The 20,698-nt window shown below is 42.8% G+C and overlaps 1 protein-coding gene across 8 annotated transcripts in view; it reads right to left on the reverse strand.

The window, feature by feature from the left end:
• KDM2B (lysine demethylase 2B) overlaps positions 1-20,698 on the reverse strand; it is a 1,898,564-nt gene that overhangs the window by 261,235 nt on the left and 1,616,631 nt on the right. For 5 of the 8 annotated variants that reach the window (XM_069619583.1, XM_069619582.1, XM_069619578.1 and 2 more), the window contains one exon: positions 6,739-6,825. In XM_069619583.1, the coding sequence (XP_069475684.1) occupies positions 6,739-6,825 (87 nt within the window). Of the gene's footprint in view, positions 1-6,737; positions 6,826-20,698 lie in introns of all 8 variants that reach the window. The other 3 variants (XM_069619581.1, XM_069619577.1, XM_069619579.1) reach the window with 1 other exon arrangement.

Consider the following 20,698-nt stretch of genomic DNA (forward strand, 5'->3'; position numbering starts at 1 on the left):
AAATAAAACATGTTACAATTAATTTCCTAATGGAGAATTAGCAACTTCATGTGACCCAAACCCCCGTTTTAATAAAACATGCAGGCTTCCATTTTATAATACTTCCATGTGTTAGTATACATCAATGCCCTGGCGAAAATCATCAAACACCAGCCTCCTCCTATGTGCTGGTGATGTACAGGCAGTGGTTAGCTAGAGAGAACTTGTGTTTGTTTACATCTGTCAGTGCATTGAATTATAAAGACCAACTCTAGTGTTCTAACTTTCTAAGAGACTGGCATGTCTTTAGAATGGAGAAATTACAGTATTCAACACTGCTGATTAGCTTTAGAATTGAATTGTACAGACACAGCAAACATGTCCTGTATAGCTAAATGGGAGTATACAAATCGGCTATACAGGACATGCTTGTTGAAGGTTTCTTTAGCATTCAATTCTTAAGGCATGGCAAACACGGTATTGTATGAAATTACCCAATACCAAAAGTTCGACCCCCAATTTCCTGCATACATATATGTGGGGGGGGGGCTACAGTGAATAAAAATGTATAGGGGTAAGGTGGGGGGGTCGGAGGGGTTTGTGGGGGTCTCCCCCCACATATATATTTGCGGAAAAATGAAGAAAATGAAGAAAAAAAATTGGACTTGGAGGTCGGACTTTTGTATTCAGTAATTTTGCGCAGATACGGCAAACACGTCCTGCATAACTGAATTCAGACTTGAACCCAGGTGGCGTGGCTGCAAGCGGAAACAACCACAAGACCACACAAGTCCCTTGTCAAGAAGCTGAGTGTTGTAAATTTCGTAAAAGTGGCATGAAAGACACACCCCAGTCTCTTGAAAGTTACTACACTGCCGTGTTTCTTTAGAGTGCAATTCTAAACACATGGGAAACATGCCTTCTGTAGCTGAATGGGAGTAAAACATTCTGATGTACAGGACATGTTTGGCATTTTTATTTTCATTGTTTAAAGTGCAAACCTAGCTCAAGAGCAGCAGATCATTCTATAGGGTGTGGGAAGCCAGGGTTTGGGCTAGCATCTTTTAACAGTAACACAGTACTGTGAGTCATGGTCTGTGCATCCATTGGGGTTAGTGCCTGGTCGAGTGCTTTTGAAAAAGCCACATTTTTAGATATATACGAAACTGGAAAATTGTGGGAGCATTCAGAGTTGATACCAGGATCAAGTTCAAGAGGGTGGGTGCATGACAAGAGAAAGATGGTTTTGCAGGGCCTTTCTTTGTGTGCAACTTCGGATTCGAACCGGTTGATCGTTTTGCTGCACATGGAGTATGTGACACCAGATATGTAGTGCTTAGCCACCAGGTAACACTGGTGTTCTACTTGCGACTGCTTTGTATATGAGATGATGCATGCAATTTTTAACAATATCCTGGCTTGGAGAGAAAGCTGATGTAGCTTGCATAGGATGGGGGCTATTTGGTCAAATTTCTGCACACCCGTAATAAAATGTGCTGCAGCATGGTGGACTGCTTTTAGTGGAGCCAACTGAGCGGCTGGAACCCAAACAGGAGGGAATTTGCCCCATCGATGTGCGAGACCACAAGCGCTTGCACTACAGTCCGGAAGTCCTCCGGAGAGATGAACAGTTGATTTTGCAAAGGGTCTGAGATTTGGATCCATGCTGTTTGGACCTTCTTGGCTATGTGTTCCTGGAAAGACAGGCTTCTGTTGATGGCAAAGCCTACGGATTTAGCTGAAACCGAGAGCTGCAGATCAAATCCTTCTAGGTATATCATCGAGCCATTGTTGAACAAGTTGTTTTGCAGGGGCACTGATTGTTGGGAAAGATTTCCATTTATGGGTAATTTTCCCTCCAGTTGTGAACCCCCAACTTTTTGCTGTTGTCTGACCATCCTTAACCTGACTTTTGTCAGTGGAGCCCAGCCTTCTGCTGTACTGCACTGGGCTTTTGCTCATTTTGTTATGGGGAAACTGACATGCCCTTAACAATGTCAATACTGGGATACTTTGTTTCCCTTAGTCTTTCACTTTGTTGATATTTCTTAGCAACATTTTATCAGTGCACAATGTACCTTCCGGTACAGGGCACTGGGGTGTCTCATTTTTAAGGCCATAGATACCCTCAAAGGATTGTTGGTGAATGTACAAGTTGGTCTAGGACAGTGCTGGTGGCAGCTGTTACTTTTAAAGCATTTCTGACTCTTTTCTATGGTCGAAACCGCGTTTACTGCGTTTGGCCCAGGACAGTGGGCAGTGCCTAAAACTGCCATGCCACGAGGTCCTTTGTTCTGTCCTTTGGCCATTTTGTCCCTTTGTCTTCCCAGGTCGAGCAGACCCGCGAAATTCCTTATTTGGTCATGCACCCCCCCCCCCCTCGGCACAAACCGAAGCTTTTGCAGGTTTCTGCATGCCGTGTGTGTGTGCGCCCCCAGAATGTGGGCTGGAGCCGTCATGTTCCAATACACATCCTGGGTTTCAAGAGGTCTGGTGTGCTGGGATGACTGGGACCACTGTGGTCCGTGTCTGGTCCACATCTGTGATAGGTGAATGTGAGCAGATCTCTTATTGGTTTCTCTTTGTTTTGGCGCGAAGGAGATTTTGGATAAGAGGGCACCTTCCACCCATTCAAGGTCGTTCTTCTGAGTACACACCGAACTTAGTAAAGGAGACAAGTATCCTGAACCGAAGAAGCAGATCAGTGGAACCGCTGGTGACCCGCTGTTAGGTTTGGCACCCTGACCCCGCTGTTGTGCCGTAGGAGACCCTGTTTCTGATCGAACCTAGAAGGCCTGCAAGGGCGCTTCGACCCATTGGAGTAGTGGGACTACTCTCGGCACCTCCTGCTTAACCTGCAAATGAGCCTGCTCGGAAGTGTACCTGGAACGCCCAGTGAACTGACCAGCTCTTACTGGACCTTTGCCCAGGAACCGTCGCCGTCTTGAGTTCTGACTTGAGGCTTTGGAGACTATAAGCTCTGGGTATAAGGCACACTTCCGGCGAGTTTCATACACCTAGCTTTGGAATTAGGAGAGTACACATGAACCCAAGCATATGTGGTCACTGTGTTGCCCAGCTGTGGTGCCTTCCTGCTGTGTCCCCCTATGCCCTAAAACGAGCTGCAGTGGAACTGGCCCTATCCCTTCACCAGAAGTGGAGAAATCACCACTGTCCCGCCACGGACGGAGGTCCCGAATGCAGCCCCTGAAAGCTGCAGAGACGTGTGTTAGGGAGTATTCGGTGCTAATTCCCTTCAACCTTAAGAGATCCCCAGCCCTTATGCTGGACTTTAGGACTTTTAAATGTTACCCCTGGAGTGAGTAAACCCTTTTTTCTCACTCTCTCATGTGTTCTGACCCGATTTGAATTATAGGTTTCCTTTGTTTTTGGAGTCTGACAAACTCCATAGGCATCTACTTTTTGCATGGTTACACACAGCACCTTCAGTGCAGTGTCACAGAGAAATCCTTTAGATTTCTTTAAGGTTTTAAATACCTTTTCTTGGGTGAACTACTGTTCCCAAGAATAGTAAAGTGAAATTGACTTTACTTACCTTTTCTCATTGTAGGTCCAGCACACACCATCTTATGTTGAGTTCTCGGTATTACTTAGTAGCCCCTTTTCCTGTCTAATCATTATAAAAATGTTATGTTAGCCTCACTATTAAGGGCAGGAAGTGAGGAAGGTTCCCGAATCTCATCTGTCCTTTTTCTTTCGGAATGCCTGAACGCACCCAGCCCTGATTGGCTAGCTGACTGTCCTCGCACGACAGCCACCCTGCTGTTTGAGTGACAGCTAGGCTGAGCATGAATGGGATAAACCTGCTTAAAAGGCAAAGGTTTTGGGACTGAAGATAGAGTCGACCACTTGGAAGAACAACCCGACGGAGAAACCGTGAACAAAGCTTGCTGCATCTTCCTGAACCCTTGAATTGCCCAGTGAAGCCCTGCAGCTGTGCTAAAACTCCTTTTTCTAATCGACAAGAGAAGCTCCAGAAGGGACGACTTCTTCCCTTGGGTTAGTGGGACCAACTAAACAAGAGACGAACTCCAATGGACCATCTTCCCAGACTGGCTGTACTTCTTTGCTGCTGCAGGAACCGAGTGCCAGGGGTCGAGAAATCTGTAGTCGAGTGCAAAGTCTGTGATCCGGCCAGAAGCTCCAGGAGTCTCCCCAGGACCCTCCAGAAGAAGGACGACCAGAGCTCGAGTCCCCTCACCAGAGTGCAGGACTCAAGGAGTGAAGGAAGCCCAACCGGTATCTAAGATTCGCGGTGGTGCTGTTTACATAGCGCTGAAACCGCAAAGTGCTGCTGAACCGAAAAGAGCCTGTAGCTGCTGCAGACCTCCGAATTGCTGCCGTAGGAGTCCTCCAGACACCCTCCCTCTTGCCCCCACAACTGAGGACCAGGAACCCAGGATCTGCATCACTGCAACCAGACAGAAACCAGCTGGACCACTCTTCTTCTAACCAAAGGTACAGTTCTGACTTGGGATACTTACAACTCATTGTCACTAGCTTTGCACTTCTCAGTTGAGTCTTGCAGTAACTTCACAAGTCCAACAGCTTGTGACCCTACAGTGATTTTTCTTCAACAAAACTCTCTAACTTTGTGCAAGACTCATCTAAGAAGTGCATCAGCTCCATGGGCTGTGCTGCAATTGACTTTGGCTGTCCTGGCTCCCTGAAGACTTCTACTGCATTCGACTTTGATACTTACTGTCTCTCATAGGTGATAACTTGGTTTTTAGCTATTATTGCTGGGAAAGGTTTATATCTAGACTTCACTGGAAGATTTACGTGCTCACATAATCCGAGAACCTGTTTGACCTTTTTTCTTCCCTTAACCTTTCCTTTCTACAAACCTCAGAATCTACAAAGTGTACTAGTGATATATAAATGCCATTACTGTCCTACCTAGTGAAGTCACCTCAGGGTGTAGACAGTGTGTAAGCAGCATCTCTAAAGAGTATCTACTAGCTTTGTGTTGATTCTGGAAAAGTGCTTATTTAAAAACTACTGCTAAATAAATAATTATTTATAACAAAAACCTTGAGTAAAAGTGTTACTTGGCTACGTGGATTTGATTGCTACAGCTCTATAGCTCACATTTACCCCTCTTGAGATTAGCCCGACTTAAAAGGCCTTTAATAAATGAGTATGTATTTTTAATATATCCACCTGACGGAGTAATTTGTGGTGTTGTTTACTGTGTGTGCTCATCGTGGGCTTTTGATCACTCTCACCCCTCCTAAGACGTAGTCTTGACCACCGCCAATGCTACCTTGATTGGTCTAGCTTGTCCAGAAGGTTACCCTGTTCCAAGAAAGTAGGCTAGTCTTCTGAACCTCTGCCCAACAGGTCAGAGTTCAGAAATCCATCTCAACACTGATGAGGGCGAATTCGCTCTTGGACGGGTTAAGTTTGAGGCAGGCCATCAACATCCAAGACGGTCTATAGAATTGAATTCTAAAGAAACGTACAACTCTAAAGACACGACAAACATTCTGTACAGCTGAATTTCTATTCACATTCAGCAATACAGGACATGTTTGCCATGCCTTTGGAATTGTATTCTAAAGAAATGCAGCAGTGTTATATCTTTCATGAGACTGGCGTGTCTTTGGAAATTCTAAAGACACATCAGTCTTATTAAAGTTATAACACTACAGTGTGTCTTTAGAATTCAATGTGTTGATGACAGTAAATAAACACTTGCAGCCTCTACCCAACGAGGGCCTGCAAGCATTCAGGAGTTTGATTATTGCTGCTAGGGTATTGAAGCATACAACACAGCAGTATCCTAAAACGGAAGCCTGCATTTAAAAAAGAACAACGGGTTTAGGGTATATAGTTGATCATTCTACATTTTTAGGTGTAGGCCCAGTATAAATATACAAAATATTGGGGGGATCCCTACCTTTAAATCTTCCCGCTCCACACATTACATTACAGCTGTCCAACGCCAGCAGAGTTGCTTGTCTTTCACCACCCATCCCATTACTATCCGTTCACACTTCCACTCTTGCTTCGGTGACTCTGCATGTACATTCTGGATGTACTATTCATGCACCCTACTCATCAGGGAGCCCAGGTTATTTCCAAATGCTGGCAGACTGAGCTCCATCATCCTTTCAGTAACAGCTGGTCACTGGTCTGGGTGCTATCACCAGATTGAAACTTCACACAATTGCTTAGTTGGAAATGCCAGCATTTTCCTCTTCCTCTGAGAAATCAGCACCATAGAGGAAGGCCTTTTTTAAAATAACTGAAAGATATAGTGAAGATCTAGTGACTGCTTCATTCTATTACACAGGTACATTGCCAAAGAGTTGAATCCACACAATATACTGCATAAGAAAGGTCTCTGTAAAAAACAGCCAATTCTGGTTGTGTGTGTTTAGGTAATCTCTGACTGACAATCGATCCACTTTATCCATTCTCATCATACACTGCTACCCTGTTATTTGCATTGCTGGACAGCAAATTCAGGTAAGCCAAATAAATGAAGCTGCTATACATGGCTTCTTAGATGAAATGTTATGAAATGGTACCAGCAGAGATCTAATGATGTATGCACAGGAATTTACCAAAGCTTGATATACACATTTCTCAGCCATGGTGATTCTAGAATGAAACCCTTAACAGAACATTTCTTAGGTTAAAGTAATACAAGAAGACCGAAAGCACCACATATACAGCAAATATTAGAAACATACACAATATAGTCTAGTTTTAGCATTGAAGCATACTCACTTTGCCAGTTTTTCCAGCATGACTGCACTTCGGACATTCCCAGCAATTTGGAAGCTCGTCGTTGACCACACCATCCGATTCCTTGATCTATGTGAGAATTTGAGAACAAGAGTGCATTTTGGTCACATTTTCAAATAGTACTGTGATTTTAAAGTGCATATTAATAAACCAACAATTAAGAATTAGCCACCCACAGAGATTTCTGTTAAGCGGCCATAGCTTCATTTCTTTAAGTCTCTTATTAAAGAATCTTCCGAAAGCATTCATATTTTTATCATCAGACTCCAAAATTCTCCAACAGTAGCTATATAGACATTGTTGTTTCAGTAATGTGTCTATTATTTATTTTAATCAGCACAGGAACGGTGACCTTCCTGACAGCATACCTGTAAATTCATCTAATCGGACCCTCAGAATAAGCAAAACCGGCTTGTCTTGCATCTTATGTACTGCTAAGGAATACGCAGGGCTGTGCATGCTGTTGGAGCCCAACATTTTATTGTATTTTGTGTACTTGTATAGCTCAGGTAAAACAGCAAAGGCCACCACAGCACTTTCCATAATAGAATTCAGACTCCAATCAATTACGCACGAGTATAGGGAAGTAAGGAAAAAACCTTACCTTTGTTGTCATTGCGGTTGCCATAACGCCTTCATAATCCGGCTATTTGTTTGCCCCGCCAGATACGCTCAGATGCGTTTCTAAAAGATGTGCTTGCACTTTAAATCTTTGAGAACAGTCTTTGCACACAGAGTGTCCGTCTATTGAGTGTAAAAACAACTTCCTTTCCTCCATACATGTTTGTTTCTTCACCATGTTATGTTGGATCACTGTACATGCTGTGGACCAGTTTGTGTTGTCATGGAGCAAGAGCAAGGACAAAGGGAACAGGATTTTTTAGTCTAACTTCCCTGCATTCCAATCTGTTTGGGGGACTAGAATTAACTAATTCTACGGCCTGTAAGAGCAGCGATGTAGCTCATGCTGGCCACGTTCAAGCAATCAGATTAAGCAGTTCATAGCCAAATAAAGCATTACCTTTTTTTTTTTTAATCGGCTGAATTTAATCAACCTTTCAAATGTATAACAATTTGTTAGTATGGTAGAAGCAGAAAAATATCACAATAATAAAACAAAGGTTATAAAAGCATTCAGAAAATGAAATTAAAATAACCCTCCTAATAGACTAGGGACAGAATAGAAAATCAGAATGAGAGATATAATAATATCAACTTTTTAGACTATAACAATTTAACAGTCTAATGGTTCTAAATTCAAACATTTCAAATAATTAACAGTAGCAATTTGTAATGCTGTGTAAGACGAATCTAGGATAATAGACCAACAATTTACTGGATCCAAATTACCTAGATATTTACAGTATCTTGAGATATGCATTTCTCTTTTTTTCACGTAATGCTACACATTCAGTTATCAGGTGGACCAAAGTTTCGTGTACGTCACAGTTCATACAGAATCGACAAAAATTGGTGTTTGACGGAATGATCTTGCGTCTTGCTTTTATGTCCCTGGTAATCCACAGATTGAACCTCAGGCACAAAATGCCAAGGCGATATTTTGGGGATGGTGATGGTACCAAGTACGATGGTAGGGTGCAGATTTTTTTGGGTGGAAACCTAATCCCATCACCATCTTTATATTGCAAACAGAGATCTCTTGTGATAATCCAATCTGCTTGGTAGATCTGTAACTTGGCTTTGTCTGGGTACATAAGTAATGCATCAATAGAAACCTCTTCATCAGCCAAGATACGATAAGCTTTTGACAACCAAGCATATATAAAGAAATGTTTCACAGAGAACATATATTGGGATAATATCTTCAGGATCGAATTGTAATCGATCAAGAGTAAACATTTCCTAAGAAGAGCACAAACTCGCCAATTATAAAGTGCTTGTAGCGAAACCAGCCCCAGCTTGTATCTGATCAAGGCACAGAGGGTACATTGGGGCAGGTGTAGTACATGCCTCCAAAATTTAGCCTGCCATTGGACAAATTGGGGTGAGAAATCTTCACAGAGTTTCCAACCCATATAGGAAAGTAGGCACTATTTTCATATTCCAGAAGTGCCACACGGGTCTAACCGAAAATTTCCCATATTTAAACTTAAGGATGGAAGCCTGAGATATTGCTGTGACTAGTTTGGCATTCAGGCACACAACATGGCCTCTTGCATGGAACTTGCCTTCGAAAATCGTCCCAAGATATGTATATTGGGGGACTACAATCAAAGGAATGTGATTAAAAGTCCATAGATAGGACAGAGGTCTAGATTTTCTTGGTGAATACAACACTGAGTTTTTGCGGTATTTATCTTTAGTTCATTGCGTTGTATATAGTCATGGAAAGCATTCAAAAGGTTTTGTAGGCCAAATTGAGTTTTGGAGATGAGAACTAAGTCATCTGCATACATTAGTGCTTTGATGGGATGATTGTTGAATTTAGGAGAATCTGAGATGATATTTTCAAAGACAAATCTTACATCCTGAATAAAGTAGTTAAATATGGCTGAGGCTAAAAGACAACCTTGTTTTAGCCCTCGTGCTGTGAGGATACTTTGTGACAGTCGACCATCCAGAGAAAGACGGATTTGAATGGAGGTATCTGAATGTAAAGCATACATTATATCATATTGTTGGACAGTGATCTCTGTAGTTTTGAGAATAGAATTGGCCTGCTAAAAATAAAGCATTACAACTGGATGAAGCATCCAAATAATGAAGCTTGCAGAAATCATAAGGAATGGACAAGTAGCTGCACTACACATTTCTCAGATAGGGGCATGTCTCTGAAAGGCCACAAGTCCACCTTTGCTTTGGTGGAATGAGCATGAAGCCTTGGAGGCACTATAACGCCTTGTAGCTTGCAGGGAAGAGATGAAGGAGACCATCCACCTGGAAATAGCAACCTTACCTACTTTTCTTGAAATGAACAGGACTATCACAAGAGAAAATGATTGCAGGACTATCGGATCATCTGGTGTCTATTCACCTACGCTCAAGGGTGGTCAAAAACCTTTGTTGGCTTCAGCAACATCTTTGCTATCATTAGGCCTTGATTTCACCAAAGCCAGGGGTCCAATGTGGAAGAAACATCCTAAACTGACTATGTGATCCGGTTGGCAGAACCCACAGTGCAAGACCGATGTTTCTACCAAATCCTGTCAAGGCTTACGATGAAGGAGGGTCCGGTGAAGAGGAAGATACTACGCAGGGTGAGAGCCTACCAGCCAGACCAGAGCCTTAAGGGCCCCAGTGTCTGGCAAGGCAACCAAACTTAACTGCAACCATAACTAGACCATTGATATCGGCACCAGATAATAAAAATGAATTTGAGACCTTGAAACCATCAGAACTTCCTGAGGCGAGCTCATGGGCGTGCTCCTTCAGCATAGCCAAAGAATGCATCTTTAGACTTGCCGTTTCTTTCACTCACTTCCTGTAAAACACAGGGGTTCTCCCACCTGATGAAAAAAGGGGAGACACCCTGGGCTGAGGCGAACTTCATTTCTTTGCAAGAAGTATGGCTAACGAACAAACCGGTCCTGGATGGCTTTGTGACTTTTCTAAATCCGGCAACTGCAATAGTTCTAGCCCGCCCCACTGTGGGACTCCTCATCCTGGTCAGGTCTGGATCTGACTTTGCGGTAATCAAATCTATTAACCATGGCCCCTACCAGGTCTCCAGATAAGATGCGTACTAGGCCTTTTTCCGCATGAAAATCTTGTAAATATGACAGCTTTATTATTTTCCTGTGTACATTTACACACAAGTTTAGAGCAGAAGGCAGTGCAAAGATCAGGTTACTTGACAGAAGCCAGAACGCTTCTTTTGATTTTTATCTACATGGATGCAATTGCAAGCCATGGAGAAAAGCCTATGAAACAATGTATTTCTCTGAAGTCTTGCAAAAAAAGAAATTGCACACTGATAAAAGGAATGGTTTATTTCTATTCAGCTTTTGCTGTGTTGATACTCGTGGAGCAAACGGGAGCACTGTGCATATTTATTCTTCCAGCATTTTAGGACTGTATAATACGATGGAAAACTAAGTTGAAGTTGAGAATTAATCTTTTTTTTAACAAATGATGCTTTTTTTCCACAGTGAAAGCAAACCAGTATTGAGTTCCTGTGCTGTGTGCATAATCATGCGGAGGCAGATCATGTGTAAATTTAAAATTTAATTTACACTCTTATTATAAAAAGTGTGTAAAATGATGAGTATGCATGGTCTAGTTTACATCCATTCAACCTTACAGTCAATGGGGTACATCACTATAAAATAGTCAGTGGCAGCAGAGTCTTTGGTAAAGGGTGAGTGATTGTCATTACACCAATCATAGGTGTTTTAGCCTCTCAAATATTCAAGACTACAATTAAAACATCCAAAACATGACTCTCCAGGAGTGCAAGCTCTGTTCAAAAACAAACAAATGAAAGTTACATTTGCAATTGAAATAGAAACTCAGCAAAACCTGTGCCTGTGATAATCCAGATAGGTGTTTAACTTTGTGTAGCGCTTCATACATGGTTTGTCCAACATCTAGGCACTGATTATTATACCGAGGTTGTTAGCCAAGATAGCTCAGCCGATTCAGTGCTCATTGCTGCGATCTGTGTGTGATCTGTAGGTTACAGGTTTGAATTTGATTAAGGCCAACTCACCCTTGCATCCTTTCAAGGTCGATAGAGGAGTACCGACTTCGGTTTGGTGATAGTTGTGATAAATATGCTCTATGCAAAAGCACTATATAAATAACCATTTGACCATGAGATTAGATATAGAATTTAGAATTGAGTCCTGGCCTCTCTGCAATGTTGTATCATAACATTGGCATGCCATTAGGTAGTAATAGCTCCAGGAAATGAGGACTTTCATTAAACATGAAAAGACAATTCTGCTATCAATCCTCAAAACACACAATACAATTCAGGTTTGCTTTACTATGTAATTGGCGAGGTTTTTGTGTTTTCAACATTTAAATATATACAGGAGAGATCATATGGGCAAACATTAGAGAAATAAGGAAAGGTGTATTCTGTCACAATGCAGAAGGCTACCGCATAGTAATGATTTCCATACGTCAGCTGGGTGTCACATACATTTTACTCTCTTGCAAAGGAGAAAAGTGATTTTTACTCTAGAAATCACATTTACTCTCAAAGTTTAAAAATAGGGAGGGAGTAAAATACGCCCACCTCAAAATCTTATCTGGAGCACTGCCCCTACATCCAGCAAACTATTCTTAATAAAGTCTCACCATTCGGTAAAGGGCCGGGTTGTAGGATGCAACCACCTGACCTTAATTAACACCTATTGGAACCAGGTGAAAACAGGGACAAAGCAGATGCTTGATAACATTGGCAAAAATATCGACGAAGCGCACACCTCGGAAAATGCCTCAATTATTGTATGCAGTGACTTAAATTCCTCATGTGGGACTGAAAAGGCAACAATGCATGGCAGCATTAGAACAGCCTGCCTTAAGTCGGTTCAGAGAAGCAAAAAGAGGAACCTATTAATGAAGTCTTGCGATCTCCACCTCTTAGGTGGCTATTTTGAAGAGAACAAGCAAAGCCCTCCAACCTGGTAGCGGGGGCTGCAATCTTCTGTAATAGACTTTGTTTTTGTCACACAAGAGCTTATTGACCTAATAACATCTTTTGAAGTAATACCAACTCAGGCGAGTGATCACAACCTGCTTAAAAAATCCTGGCTGGGAGAGTGGGCAAGGCCTGCCTTAGTTGCTCCAACGAAAGTAGAAATAACAAATAACGGATCCAGGCTGAAGATGACAAAACAGGACGTTGAAAAGTCAGGTCTTGTCGAGAAACTCCACAACTAGATCTTCTCCAGAGTTTAATTTGACAGTGGATTATGTGCCGCTGTTGGCCTCATACCAGGCCCACAATGCAAAACCTGTGGGGCCGAAACAAGGTCACCATCATGGCCATGACAGAGGTTGCAGCCAAAAAGAGGGCCCAAAGAAAGCCTTGGCAACGTTGAAGCGAGTACAACCCATCTCAGCTCGGGAAGCTGTCAATAGTCTAAAGAAAATGTACAACAACTGGATAAGGGGATACAGATAAGATGATCCGGAGAGACGCCCAGAGGACATTGAGACCTACAGAACAAACAAAACGCCCCAGCCATTGGACCATCATAAACTCGACGTGAGCCTGTAAGAATCTACAACTGATAAATGGAGTTGCAGAAAGCACCTGGGTTAGCTTCTTCTCGACTCTCTTCGTAGAACGGCATATGGTGGAAGAGATATATATGCGACCGCTCTGGACCATGGATTACGACTCAGACTATATGATCACTCTGATAACCGGTTCAAAATCTTCCCGAGCTCTGGTTCCAGACAGTCTTTCAAATATAATACTCAAAGAAAACCCAGAACAATGGGCTTCGATCCTGGACCAGATTCTGAGAAGGGTCTTGCAATCAAGAAGTGTACCTAATTCCTGGCAGGAGGCAAATGTGGTGGCAATTTTTAAGAGTGGTGACAGACGACCCCGCAACAACTATCATCCAATTGCACTAATAAATGTACAAGGGAAACTCTCTGCCACTCTTGTGCTCCAGAGACTGTGCAAGTGGGCAATGACCGAAGGTTGACAAGATCCTTTCAATCAGGTTTCATTAAAGGACAAGGGACCGTCCCCCAAATCTTGCTTCTTTCCCTCCTGATGAGCAGAGCTCAAGAAAAGAATCAGAAGACGTACATTGCATTTGACGACCTATCCGAGGCAGTTCATGGAATCAGTAGGAAACCTCTATGGAACAAGTTCTTAACATGGAGATGCCAAGAAGATTTGGTTGACCAGATAAAAGCTCTGCACACAAACTCGTCTTGCAGAATCCGATTAAACACCACAGTCTTAAGTGAGAAGATTGCAATAGGCCGTTGAGTCAAGCAGGGGTGCTCCTTGGCACCGACATTATTTAACCTCTATATCTCAGACCTGACCGTTGCTATGGCTAACGTCAAGTATTCCCTCTCTCCCCTGAAAAATCAGTGGGATAAAGGTCAACCGGCTCTTGTACCAGAGGATTTGGTACTGCTCGACACTACCCCCCTTATTGGCCTACATGGGCAATTAAACCGTTTCATCGACTATACGGCCCTAAATGGCTTACAGGTGAACCTAGGGAAAAAAAAGATCCTTGTCATGCAGAAACATTGAGGTAAACAGAACTTATTCACTTGGTGCCTAGGGCATGAGAAAATCGAAGTCGTTTACTCCTTCAAATATCTGGAAGTACTAATCTGTAAAAACTTTGCACAAATTAAAACGGCTCTAATTCTGAGACAAACAAATGTGTGCCTTGGCGAACCAAGCCAACATTTTAAGGGCAGATTCTGTGGTTTCTCTTTATTGCATCTAATTGAGTTTTATAGAGCAAAAGTGGTGCCTATGGTGCTGACGCTCTGTTAGCTATTCCAACAAAACAATAGCGGATATTAGAAGGCCGCTACTGGAAAAGAATATTGGGACTTCACATATCTACCCCAATCCAGATAATCAGAAGAAAGCTGGGGCTGATCTCTTTGAAGGTAGAAGTAGATTGGAACATACTAACCCTCTTTGGGAAGTATTCAGAGCTCAGTCCCCCATTGATCTTTAGACTAATAAAAGCTGAAATAGTGTTGGGGAACAGTTTGGTGGGGATGTTGTGGGATCAGTCCTGCAGATCTCTCCTAGAAGACCTGGGGTCCACCACTGAAGAACCATTGTCTAACGCATCTAAAGTCAAGAAAAAGATATTGGGAAAGAGACTGGATTGCAACTTGCGAGGAAGCTAATAAACTGAAACTGTTTCGGCACTTAGCACATGAAACAAGATCGTATGGGAACACCCCGGAATACATAAACAAATTCCCAGATTATCTCAGATCCCATCTTATGAAGATTGTTAGGGAGAATTCTCTGTTTACGCTGAATTTCCTAACCTAGTGAGTCCCCCAGCAGCTTTGCTGGATTTCTGGAGTTAGTTTTTTTCTCCTGCCAAGAGTGAGCCTCTTTTCCTCACACTCTTGGACATTATTTGAGGTGTTCCTTTGACTGTTAATGTGTTTTATGGGCTATGGGGTCTTTTACTCCATAGGGTCTCATGTGTTTTTACTATGTGTGTTACACAGCACCCTCAGTGCAGTGACACAGGGTGTCATAGTGACACCCCACCATAGACCCCATACCCTGGGACTGACTACTGTCTCCCAGGGCATGTAAAGTCACAAATTATGAACAGAAACCAGTACAAACCATCTTATTATGGACATACTGGTCGGGGCAGTTATTCGAGGGGGCACATCTCCGTCACCCCGGATCGGGTTTTGGCTGGTGGCAGTGGATACTACTTTTTATATTCGACCGCGAATATATCTCTATGGGATTTTCCCATTGTTCGAGGCTACCAACTTTAATTATTTAATTCTCATAGCCTCGAACATACCGCTGGTTTATTTATTCAATATTAATTCGCCGGTTGGTATTTTTTGCCAGAACTCGATTCTAAAATGGCGTTTGTGTTCTCTTCTGTGACTCCAACCCAAGTCGAGCCCTTTGTTCCACTTTTTGGCGGGCTTCTCCACAGAAACCTCCAAAAGTGGTGCCACTCTGTCTGGGTACCACAGGGAGTGTGGGAGGGGGTTTAGGCACCCTGGACTGAGTTACCTTGGTAACTCAAGTCGCACTCTTGTGTGATTGGCCCAAGTGGTGAGCCGGCCGGCTCACCACTTGGCATGTTTGATTGGCAGCTAGGCTGAGTGAATGGGGGTGTGTTGGGGTGTGCTGCATAAAAGCAGGGCTTTTGGGACTGGAACTTCAGAAGTCGCCACAGGACCTGAAAATCCGACGAGGGAGAAGCTGAGCCGACCTGCTACAACTGACTGGTGGGCACAACCAGTTTACCTTCTTTTCCTCGCATCCCAGGATGTCTCGTGGTCGAATTGCCCGTGCCAAGCACCCCGGCAACCGGATAGCCAGTTACCACTGGACCGCGAATAAAAGGACCGCTCCTTTTAACTGAGAACTCTGCGGCTGGTTTCTTCCCTGGCAGTGCAACGGACTCCTGTCTTCCTCCCCGAAGAGATCCTCTCTTCTCCGGACGAAGCACCGACTTGCATCCGCTGCCAGGAACAACTGCCCCCGATGGAGTATTCTCACCACTTTAAGGTACCGTGTCCGCCAGGCCTCCCTTTCTAAAGATTGCTACAAGGTAATAATAATCCCTTAACCTTCTGGACTGGGCTGGCCGCCTTGACCATCTAACTGGTCCCTTTCTTTTGGTCCAACTCTTTCTGAACTGATTGCTAGACCTTTGGGCACTTTGAACCGTGTGACCTTGGACACATTTTGACCGGAGCCTCTTAAAGTGGGTCCGGCCTTGTTAACTTTGACTTTACGGTTTTAACCTGCCTTCTTCTCCTACTGTGTTCTTCCGAAAGTGTTGGGATCTGTTTCTATCTTTGCTCTGCCTTTCTCTCCCTTGTAAACCGATTGATTAGAGTGCCATCTTCGTTAAGCGCTCACCGCTGTCTGACAATAAGTGTTGCTTTACTTAGCACTTGTCTAACTAATCGTTGAAGGGAGTGTATATCTTTTAGTGACCGTGTTTTTGAACTGCTTGATATTAGTGACAGTGTGTTTTACTAGATGTGTTTTTAAATAAATAATTATATCTCTTTTTACACCAAGCTCTGGTCAGTGTTTGTTTGTTCTACTGTGTTCTTTTGACCTATTGTGAATACTCTGTATACTGCCTAACTCTTCTTGAGGGAAGTCTGACTGCTCAGCCACAGCTACCAAGTGAATCTGTGTGGTACAGACGGCTACCAAGTGGGTTTACTGCCAAACACCTGTAGTCTTAAATCTTTTGACTTAATCTGAACCAAACAATGGAGATCATTATGGCAAGAGAGGGACGGAGCTCACAACCTCCATCCAGCAGGTTTTGTAAGGAAGCAGGCGTGCGGAAAAACCTGCTCTACCTCTGTATTCAATGTCCCGGCCTAACTGAACTTTGGTCACTGTATTTAGCAAAAATTGTGGAATCTGCTCCCTCCCGCCCTCTCGGCAGAAGACTGGTGGCTAAAACTCCTGCGAGGGGAAAACAATTACCTTGACGATCGCCACGGTTACATTCTTGGAGATCTGTCTCGGCCCGAAGGCAGTTGAAGCAGCCTTAAATATCTAGGACCAGGATGAAAATGCCGGCCCGCTAAAGAGATGGACATCTATGGGAGGGGAGTCTTTGTGATTTGCTAGAAGTGTTTGTATTAAACTATTTTAAACAATTATAAAAGACTACATGATTATCTCTAGTCCTGAATTGTCTAGTTTGCTGCATCTATTCAGATGGAAATCGCCAGCTCCTGACCTATAGGAGCCATCTCCATAAGAAGAAGCTGCAGTCAGAATTTTAAATCCCTCCAAACAACCACATAATGCATCTCCTCTGCCGAGGAAGTGTGAGGATGAAAGACATGAAGGATGATTGCTTATTGATATAAAAGTCAGAAATGGAAATGATTTAAGCCACAAAAGAATATACTGTATGGCGTATCACCATGTCCAATGGTATACAAGGTATGGTCCCTTTGAAGGATGGGTCTGAGTCACTAATCCGTCTGGCAGATGCTACTGCAATAAGTAAATGAATTTTCCAGGACAGTAGGCTTATATCACATGATGCCACTGGCTCAAAGAGTTTGTGCATAGTCGAACCTAGAACCAGATTCCAACTCCATAGACTAGCAGGCTATCCTATGGGGTAAACATGAAGAAGGCCATCAAAGTTATGCTTCATTGCATCATTCATCATAGAGAACCAATCATGTGGCAATTTCAGATATGCAGCAGTTGCAGAAAGGTATTGTTAAACAAATCCCTGTGATGTTTTAACTAGGTAATGAAGGAAATGGCACCATTCAAGGTTGTCAAAAAGCAAAGGTTTGGTTTTGTAGGTTTTTCAAGTGGCTGCTTTCCTCGCTGAAGACATTGGGACTAGGTTCTCATCTACGATTTCCAGAATCTGATTTTGATAATCCATCTTAACAATTACAAAACAGTAACGATGCATCATAATGTGCATTAACATATGTAGAAAGGAGAAATACAGCTCACCTCAGGCGAAAACGACTGCCTGTCCAACCCTGAACTCCTCGGTAGAGTTCTTGTCAATGCAGTCAAATCTGGGGTAGTTATGCTGGGAACGCCACTATGCCCAAAGAGCGATAGTACACAGGACTTACTCTTGTAAAATGTGCCTGCGCTGACAAGGCAGTGGCCTGTCTGCTTGTGTACGTTAATGGCAGAAAGCAATACAGGCAAAGAGCCACCTGGAGATCGAGGTCTTAGATCAGCGGTATTCAAACTTTGGGGCGCGATTCCCCGGGGGTTGCGGGCCTCATGTGAAAGAGGTCACGCACCCGCAGTCTGAAAAGGAAAAAAAAATGTAGTCCCTGCTCTCTTTCCATCTCGGATGGATTGACTGCAGGAGACTGGGACTGCTTCCACGACAAAGACTGCAGATGCTGGACTGAGCACAAAAGCCCACAAATGTATACTTATAGAGCAGGCATCCCCAACCTTTTGTGCGCAATGAGCAAAATGTGAATAGCAAATGCAATGGTGAGCAACATCCACTCAAAGGAACAGATCAGCGCCGAGTTGGCAGAAAAAAGATTGTAACAAGTTAGAAATGTAATGAACTTAAAACTGCTAATAGAACATTTTTATTTGAAGTACTTAACAGTTATGTAGACCATATGTAATTCTAGTAAAGGAAATTTACAAGGCCTTTAACTTCATTTGACATTAAGTGGTTGTTTACAGGAAATGCTGAGGAAATTGAGAGGTAAGTATGCCATTTTTAGACAGATAGGGGCTTCAGGTTCTGAAGCAAAATATTTTTAAGAAATTAAGTGCAAATGTTTGGACAGTAAAATTAGTCACAAATGGGACACTGATTTTCAGATGTACTTTGGGGTTTTGCCCCGGAATTATGCAGGATCTTTTGTGGCAAATGGTGCATTCCTAGGCAGACAAGACCAGCAATACTGTTCCTCGATCACCGATTACTGTATTGGTGACTGTTTATTTCTTTAGGAATGGTATGAGATTGTGTATTTCTGAACAGAGTGATCACAACCCCCCTTGAGTTAATATTCCAAAGGCCAGGGGTAGGCACCACGAAGAAGATGTCCGATATCTAGAGGGTGTGGTTGGCGATAAAGCACGAAAAGGAAGCATTGGAAAGAATTATTAATTCACAAGAAAGTAAAAGACAGTCTCTTAAATGTTAAACAGTTCAGCGACCACAAAGTAAAGTGTCAATTTGTTTGAGTCTTTGGTTGAAACTATCCGGGACACAGCTATTGGCAAACAGCATCCTCCAGTTCAGGAGGTCCAGGTTGTAGAAAGGAATGCCGCATGGTTCGACGCAGAATGCAGAATCTCAAAACAAAAATGGAGCCATGATTTAATGAGAGGTATCCACGGCTGGACAGATTTATAGTTTCAAAAGGGCATATAAAAATTGTTTTAAAAAATAATGTATTTAGAAACAATGGGAGATTTTAGAGAGTGACGCATATCCGAATGACACCAAATTGTTTTATGGTTAATGCAATTGGCATTTTGTCATCTCCCTGGACAAGTTGTCCTTGGACCACCAGGCCCCTTCTTTTATAGGCCAATTTCTTTACTGGTCATAGCCAGTTAGATATTCTCCAAAAGTAAGATGCTCAGACTGGAGGAATGGGCTCAACGTAACAATATCTTGAAGCACTCCCAAACAGGCTGCAGGGGAGGGCTTAGTACAGTGGGCCACTGCTTCATTCTAAGCACCATCATGGAGCAATACAGTAAGGTTAAGGGGGGAGATTATTGTGGCTTTTTCAGATTTGGAGAAAGCATTTGATTTGATTGATCAAAACATTTTGCGGAGTTATTTACATTTTATTGAGGTCCCTAATAGTTTATTAAATCTTATTGATTACCTTCACCATGGTAATAGACAAACAGACGCAAACAAACACGACTATAGCTCCTCCTCAACCTACCAGGAACAAAAAAGATACCACAATGGACAGACTTTTACTACTTATCCTGCCTTCATTAACCAGTCTATCTGCATTCACAGACCTTAACATACTAGTTGACACTTACAATACAACTATGTCCACAGCATTGGACTCTATTGCACCTCTTAAACTGCGTAAAAGCAAACCTCAAGCACACCTAAACGCGTGGTTCACCCCACATTTAAAAGAACTTAGGCAAAAAAAAGAAAATTGGAAGCCTTATGGCGACACACACCATCAGCAGAAAATAAAACAAACCTGACTAACTTTGCCGAATATTACAAAAAAGAATCGACACTAAGAAAGACCTTTACGACAAGATTGCTAAAGCTAGTTCTAACCCAAAGAGCTCTTTACCATACTACGAGAAATGGAGGCACCTATCCCTCCAGCTGATAATACAACTAAAGACAAAGCCTGGTGCACCAACATTCAGAATGCTTTAACCAACAAAATTGCACTCCTTCAAGGAAAGATTGCGAACAAGAAATCCTCCCTCACCAAACACGGTGCTCACTCTCAAACTACCAACACACCAACCAATAAACCAGATCAATTTAAATTCTCCAAGTTTCTATCCTTGCAGTAGAGAAAATTATCTCCTCCCTGGAACCAACAACATGCCAGGGCGACAACTGCCCAGCACAATTAATCAAAGATGCAGCGAGAGACTTGTCACCATTTATCACCAAATTCATCAATGCATCCTTTTCAACTAGTATTGTCCCAAGTAACTTGAAAGTATCCTGGGTCCTACCTCTGCTGAAAAAACAAACCATAGATCCAGCCATTCCAACTAACTACAGGCCCATCACGACGGTTCCCTTTCTTTTAAAGATAC

Source organism: Ambystoma mexicanum, chromosome 10 (genome assembly GCF_040938575.1).
Source record: "Ambystoma mexicanum isolate Mex_15411 chromosome 10, UKY_AmexF1_1, whole genome shotgun sequence".
In the NCBI taxonomy this organism is placed as follows: Eukaryota; Metazoa; Chordata; class Amphibia; order Caudata; family Ambystomatidae; genus Ambystoma; species Ambystoma mexicanum.